This window comes from Eurypyga helias, unplaced genomic scaffold, assembly GCF_000690775.1.
Source record: "Eurypyga helias isolate BGI_N326 unplaced genomic scaffold, ASM69077v1 scaffold47720, whole genome shotgun sequence".
In the NCBI taxonomy this organism is placed as follows: domain Eukaryota; kingdom Metazoa; phylum Chordata; class Aves; order Eurypygiformes; family Eurypygidae; genus Eurypyga; species Eurypyga helias.
This window is the reverse complement of record NW_010226001.1, coordinates 7,347-13,757: the sequence shown is the minus strand read 5'-3', so window position 1 is coordinate 13,757 and position 6,411 is coordinate 7,347. Positions and strand designations below refer to the sequence as shown.

Here is a 6,411-nt window from a genome sequence, read left to right as displayed (position 1 = left end):
GGCCGGGAGCCTCGCAAGCAGCTGCCCGTGTGCCTGGGCTCCCAGCACTTGTCCTGCCGCACCTTGGTCCTTTGAGGTCCGCTGTGCGTATCGGTGTCACTGCATCGTGGGGAGCTGCACGAGTGTGTCCCGCTTCAGCCTCGCTCTCTCCTCAGCGCTGTCAGTGGAGCGTGACCCTGCCAGCAGCGCGCTTTCGGCTTATGGTCTTCCATGGGTTCCATGTCTGCGTCGCATCCAGGTGATCCATGCCGCAGAAATCCCAATGGAACCGACTGCTCTGCTGCGGGTGGCTTTCCACTCGCATCCCTGTCCTTTTTCTGGGTGTTGTGTTACTAGTGCCGCAGTCGGCCTCTGGCCGTGGGGCCGTTGCGGGGTGGACGCGTTGGTTTGATGCTCACGTGGGTTCGCGCTGGGCAGCGATAACCAAGGCCTTTCCCTCTTTCAGGGGAGCTCATGGATCTGATCCGGACGGAGGGCCAGAGGATGACGGCAGCCCAACCGTCCGAGACAACCGTGGGCAACATGGTGCGGCGAGTGCTGAAGGTCATTCGGGAAGAGTATGGCAGGTGATGTGCCCCTCTCCTGTCTGTACCCCTCTTAGGAGCCCAGAACAGCCCTCCCACGCAGTGTGGTCTGCTGCTTCTGTGGGAGCCTGCTAAGTTTCCATCACCCCCTTTTCCCACCTCCCCTACAGAGGGATTCCCCGAGTTTAACATCAGCGGAAACCTGCTGTTTTCATAGAATCATAGACTGGTTTGGGTTGGAAGGGACCTTAAAGACCATGTAGTTCCAACCCCCCTGCCATGGGTAGGGACACCTTGCACTAGACCAGGTTGCTCAAAGCCTCATCCAGCCTGGCCTTGAACACTTCCAGGGATGGGGCATCCACAGCTTCTCGGGGCAACCTGTTCCAGTGCCTCACCACCCTCTCCGGGAAGAATTTCTTCCTGATATCTAATCTAAACCTCCCCACTTTCAGTTGAAACCCATTCCCCCTTGTCCTGTCACTACAGGCCCTTGTAAAAAGTCCCCCCCAGCTTCCTTGGAGGCCCCTTCAGGTACTGGAAGGCTGCAGTAAGGTCTCCCTGGAGCCTTCTCCAGGCTGCCTTCAGCATGCCATTTCCTCTAGTGAAACTCCACTTGGTGTGTATGTTGTGGGTGCATGAAAACGGCCTGTGCCCTGACCTTGGCCTGTTCTCTCCTTGGGTTCCCAGCAGGGTCCGTTGCCTCGTCTGTGGGCCGCAGCTTTTGCACATGACTTAGGAGGCACTTCCTGGCAGAGCTTTGGGTGTCGTTTTGTGCCAGAGACAGCTAGGGAAGTTCTTTGGCGTGGCATGGGGTGTCTCCTGCGTTTGGTTTTCTTTCCTCTCTGTTCGCATCCAGGTGTGCTGCACTGTGGGGATGCTAGTCAGCCTGGCTGTGTCCCTGCGCTCTAATCGTGAGGCTGAAGGGCTGCTTCTCTCCGCAGGCTTCACGGGCGCAGTGAGGAAAGCGACCAGCAAGAATCCCTGCACAAACTCCTGACTTCCGGAGGACTGAGTGAGGATTTCAGCACCCCTTATCCTCCTCTCAGAGCTAATGTTATTGAAGCTATTAACGAGCTGCTAATAGAGTTAGGTACGGATGGGTCTGAACTGCTCTGTGGGTTTAGCTTCTTGTGGGATGGGACCAATGCTTCCCCCTCCTTTTAGGTGGAAAGAAAACAGCAAGGATCTGGGAGGTTTAATCTGAAGGAACTAAGGGATTGAAGTCCTGCTGCTCCCAGGACTTAGTTAAGTCCTCTCTGGCTTACAGGGAGAGGGGTGGAACGCTATGGAGGGAAGAGTAAGGGGGGCGTTGGCCTGTGCTCTTGGTCTTCTGGGCAGTCTGGAGTCCTCTGAAGACGAGTATCACCAATGTGCGGAGGTTGGACTTAATCCCTGCGCACATATAACCCGACCCCTGTCGCAAAGCGCCGTGATACGCTTTTTCCGTGATGCTGTGACAGTTCAGGCACCCAACTCTCCTCCTGAGGCCCAGGTTGCCCTGCCTCTGCTTTCCACGTGCTTCTAGTGCTACTGAATTGTAAAACCATTGCATTTCTGACACCAGTTGTTGTGTGGGCGTGGCGGTTACCTGGAGTGGTGCTGACGCAATCCACTCCCCTCATGGCGGAGTTTTTGATACAGCTGTGTCTGTGAGTATCTAGGGAGCACGGGGATTCAAGGGCCAGGTTCTTGGTCCCTCTCCACTGGCAAAAGGAACAGGGAGAAAAGCTGCTCCAGCTCTACCAGCACTCACAGCATTGCTTTAGTGACAAGTGATCTTGGAGGGCAGCCCTAGCAGCACCAGCGCTGCTTTTCCTGGCTGCTATTCCACCCACGGCTTCCTTCTGTTACAGAGGGCACCACTGACAACATTGCTATGCAGGCGCTCGAGCATATCCACTCCAACGAGGTGATCATGACCATCGGCTACTCGCGCACCGTTGAGGCCTTCCTGAAGGAAGCTGCCCGCAAGCGGAAGTTCCAGGTCATCGTGGCGGAGTGCGCGCCGTTCTGCCAGGTAAGGCGCGGGCTGGCTGTCTTCTCCGGGCCCCGCGTCGTCCCGTGCGTTCTTGCCAAACTCCTGTCTCTGGAGGCAAGCTGAATGTCACCCAGGTTCCCCTGCAGATGAGACACTGGAGACAGCTCGTTATCTTACCCGTGTCCTTCACTTGGAGGGCTGCGTTTGTGCTCCATTCCTTGGTAGTTTTGCAGTTCAGGCAAGACCTGGGTGCTAGTATCTCTACAGCTGCACTGCAGGAGCTGTGTCCCAGGGGACCAATTGCATTCTCCCTCTTTTTAGGGTCACGAAATGGCAGTCCGACTCTCTAAAGAGAACATCGAAACTACTGTCATGAGCGATGCAGCTATTTTTGCTGTCATGTCTCGAGTCAACAAGGTAAGGAGGGCTCTGCTGGAGGAGGGAGTTCACGGCAGGTTGGGCGTTAGGCCTCCCAAACCAGCTGCAGGCCCCAGCAGCGAAGGGTGCGTTTCTTCGCTGAAGGCTCACGGCTGTAACAGTCCCCGTTTACAGCTGGGATGTAGGTTCAGTGTGGAACCCCAAGTCAGCGTGATGGCTAACTGCACGGCCATAGGTTTTTCTGCCTTAGTGGCCAACGGGCAGAACAGTTACAAGAAACCAAGCCAGGAGACCCTCAAAGGATTAACCTCAGCTTTTAAAGAAGATGGAACAAAAAGCAGCATTTTCAAAGGGGAGAAGCTCCCCTTGCCTGGAACACAAGGTGGGTGGTGAAGGGAATCGCCAAGGTGTGTCCTTTCAAACAGACCTGTTCTTTATTTTATAGAGATGAAGACTTGGCACCCCAAACTAATAAAAACCCCAACAAATAAACAAAACCAAAAAACCCCACACCAGTACTTGTAACATAATAAGATCCAGCCACACCATTTCTTACCTATTTTAAGCTGCTTTACATTATCCCCATTTTACAGCAAGGGAATTGTTGCAGCCAGCAGTCAAAGCTTACTTTGCAGGCCTGTAGAACAACAGGGAACACAGCCCAGTTCCTGCTCGGTGTTCCCTGCAGTAGAACATACATTTGTCCTCTGAAGTTCTCTGTGTTGGCCTCACCATGCCGGAGTCATGGTCTTGTTAGAGAGGAACGTCTCGGTGTAGAGCCAGGGCCAGATGAAACAGATCAGGCATCCAGCTGCCCTGTAACTCCAGCCTTTGGCTGGCTGGTTGTTCTGACAAACTCCTCCTCCAGCTGATCCGGCACGGTCGGAGCCAGGAAGCGTTCCTTCCCCGGTTTGCCGTGGAACATGCCATCTAATGCTGATTTGCCTTTTAAGGTCATCGTTGGTACAAAGACGATCCTGGCCAATGGCGCCCTGATTGCTGTGAGTGGGACTCACACTCTGGCACTGGCAGCTAAACACCACTCCACTCCGCTCATCGTGTGTGCCCCCATGTTCAAGCTTTCACCGCAGGTCAGTGCAGCAGCTCCTCGGGACCCTGCCTGCAGAACGTAGAGACGGGGGGCGATTTCATGTTTGCGGAAGCTTGGGGTGGAGAGCACCACCCGCCCGAGGCAAGGTTGGTAAAGGAGCCGTCTCCCCCATTTAGGGCCGTTACTTTTGGGTAAGGATCTCCTCTCTAATCCGGCACGCCTCAGGCTCTGCCTGAAGCACCCTCTGCCGCATGTGCTGAGCATGCAGTGCATCAGGTGTGGATGTAGGCCGCTGCCCACTAGAGACTGACCTCACCACCCTTATTTTTCTTCAACCATAGCAGATTTAAATTTCTCTGTTTAGTGTCTGTGCTGATAGAGGAGGTAGTTGGAGATGCTCTGAGCTGCTTCTTATGCTCAGTACTTTTTCGGTACTGTCAGATGCAGTTGCAGGCTGGGGAAGTCGCTTCTCTGCTCCAGCTCTCTAGGCTTGGCAGAAGGGCAGCCAGGTCACGGAGGGCTCCAAAAGCTCTGAGGAAAAACCTTTCACCTGTAGATGTTAGAGAGGTTCTAGGTACAAGCACTGTTAAACGGATGTAGTCATCTGGCAGGTCTTCTTCCTCTGCTTTAGTTCCTTCCAGCACCCAGGATGTGTTTTCACTAGGAGAATGAGGCAGTCTCTTCCTGACCTTCCTGTATTCTTTCTTGTTCAGTTCCCCAATGAAGAAGATTCATTCCACAAGTTTGTGTCACCACAGGAAGTGCTGCCATTCACAGAAGGTACTGGTTCTTCTTTATACAAGCTGGTCACGCTGGTTCAGGCTATAATTGTGTGGGGTTTTTTAATAGCTCACAGAAAATTTAAATATAAGACTGTCCTGTAACTCAAGACAGAAAATCCTTTCCTGTTGTCTTAAGCAGGAAAAAAAGTGCTGGGAACCAACCTATTTTCTATGTAACTTTAATAGAAAGTACAGAAAAAGGATTTCCTTTGAACACTATCTTCATACTTGTGGTTCTGCTCTGAAATAGTGTTTTATTATGGGATTGTGATAGTGGTGCCAGGCAGGTGGCAGTTTCCTGTGGGACAGAGCAGATGCCCAGCACCGAGGGCAGCTTCCTTTCCTTCCTACAACTCACATTAATTTTGGAAACTTCGTTATGTGATCCACTTGTTGAAACCCAGTATCTCTGCAACGGGCTTCCCACACAAGCACCATCTTTAGAAAGGCATCAGCTCCCAAGCCCATTTTCAGGTAGTAAAGTCTCTTTCAAAGCTCTGTTTCTGTGACAGACTTGAAATGAAGATCTCCGGCTTGGCACAGGTTTTTGGGTTTGGCCTTCTGAGCTTTTGTGGAAATAACTTTGGCAGCATCAGGATTCTTGCATTCTAATTATATACTGGCAGTTTTTCTGGCGATTAATAAATCTACACCAGAGGGGATTTGGGGTTACTACCAGTAAAAACTACCAAGAGAAAGTGCTGCCACTCATCCCAGATTGCGCTATACCTGTAATTCAGTGACACCAGTGAGGAAGTTGGGTGTCCCAGTACTGACTTCAGGGTGGCACACGCATAGCCAGTTTCTTTGGGAGCCCAGGAAGACGTGTAGAAGGCTGAATTTACTTCGAGTTGCTTTGTCTGATATTGTTGCTGTTACTTCACAGGGGAGATCCTGGCAAAGATCAATGTTCACTGCCCAGTGTTTGACTACGTCCCGCCAGAGCTCATTACTCTCTTCATTTCTAACATCGGGGGTAACGCACCTTCCTACATCTATCGCCTCATGAGCGAGCTCTACCATCCGGATGACTATGAACTCTAATGCTGCGAAGCGCGTCCCTCTCCAGGCTTTTCCTGTCTTTCTAAGGAGAAAGATGCAACAGCTAATTAAAGCGTACGTTGCAAAGACAGATTGCTGTGGGGAGTCTTCCTCAGCACATTGACTTTCCTAACCAAAAGCAGCGGAAGGCAGAGCTCTTGTGCAGGTATTGATCCCTGTGCTGTGTTACAAGCCATGGGGAGCTGCTAACCCACTTCTGAAACAGCAAGGCATGTGTGAAACTCTGGGGTAGCTAAGCTGTTACTTCAGCATGTGCTGCAATAAAGGCTGTTACAGTGATCTCGCTGTTAAGCACGTTTTCTGTACATGGTTAATTTGCTTCTTTAACTAGCAAGAGTTTTACCAGTGTAGCAAGTTGCCAGCGCCTACGACGCAGTAGCAGGCTTTAAGGTGTGCTCTCGCATGGGAGCGTGATAGAAAGCCGCTGGCACCTGTCTTCAATGTGGATTGTTTTGGGTAGAAACTTTCTGACAATTTTTGATGAGCTCCTGAAATCCCTTGCTTTGCTTTTCGTTCAGCAGATGTCAGTGTCTGTCTGATTTGGTTTTAAGCTGAATGTCTAATTAAACAAAGACACTCTGAAATAAGTTCTACTCCTCTACCTTAGACTGAGACACAAACCAGAACTGGAAC

At 51.7% G+C, this 6,411-nt stretch overlaps 1 protein-coding gene across 1 annotated transcript; it reads left to right on the top strand.

Annotated features, from left to right (window-relative positions):
- Positions 1 to 448: 448 nt before the first annotated feature.
- Positions 449 to 6,073, top strand: EIF2B2 (eukaryotic translation initiation factor 2B, subunit 2 beta, 39kDa). The gene is made up of 7 exons (XM_010151051.1): positions 449 to 566; positions 1,469 to 1,617; positions 2,381 to 2,544; positions 2,827 to 2,922; positions 3,837 to 3,974; positions 4,648 to 4,714; positions 5,603 to 6,073. Exons 1-7 carry the CDS (start codon positions 454 to 456, stop codon positions 5,758 to 5,760), a joined length of 885 nt encoding a protein of 294 aa, XP_010149353.1. The 5' UTR covers positions 449 to 453; the 3' UTR covers positions 5,761 to 6,073.
- The last annotated feature ends 338 nt before the right edge of the window (positions 6,074 to 6,411 follow it).

What these genes read in the sequence shown, in the direction of transcription:
- EIF2B2 (XM_010151051.1), top strand. Translation starts at nt 454, where the DNA reads ATGGATCTGATCCGGACGGAGGGCCAGAGGATGACGGCAGCCCAACCG. An exon ending in ATTCGGGAAGAGTATGGCAG is followed by an intron (nt 567 to 1,468) that starts GTGATGTGCCCC and finishes TTCTCTCCGCAG; the next exon opens with GCTTCACGGGCGCAGTGAGG. An exon ending in AGTGCGCGCCGTTCTGCCAG is followed by an intron (nt 2,545 to 2,826) that starts GTAAGGCGCGGG and finishes CCCTCTTTTTAG; the next exon opens with GGTCACGAAATGGCAGTCCG.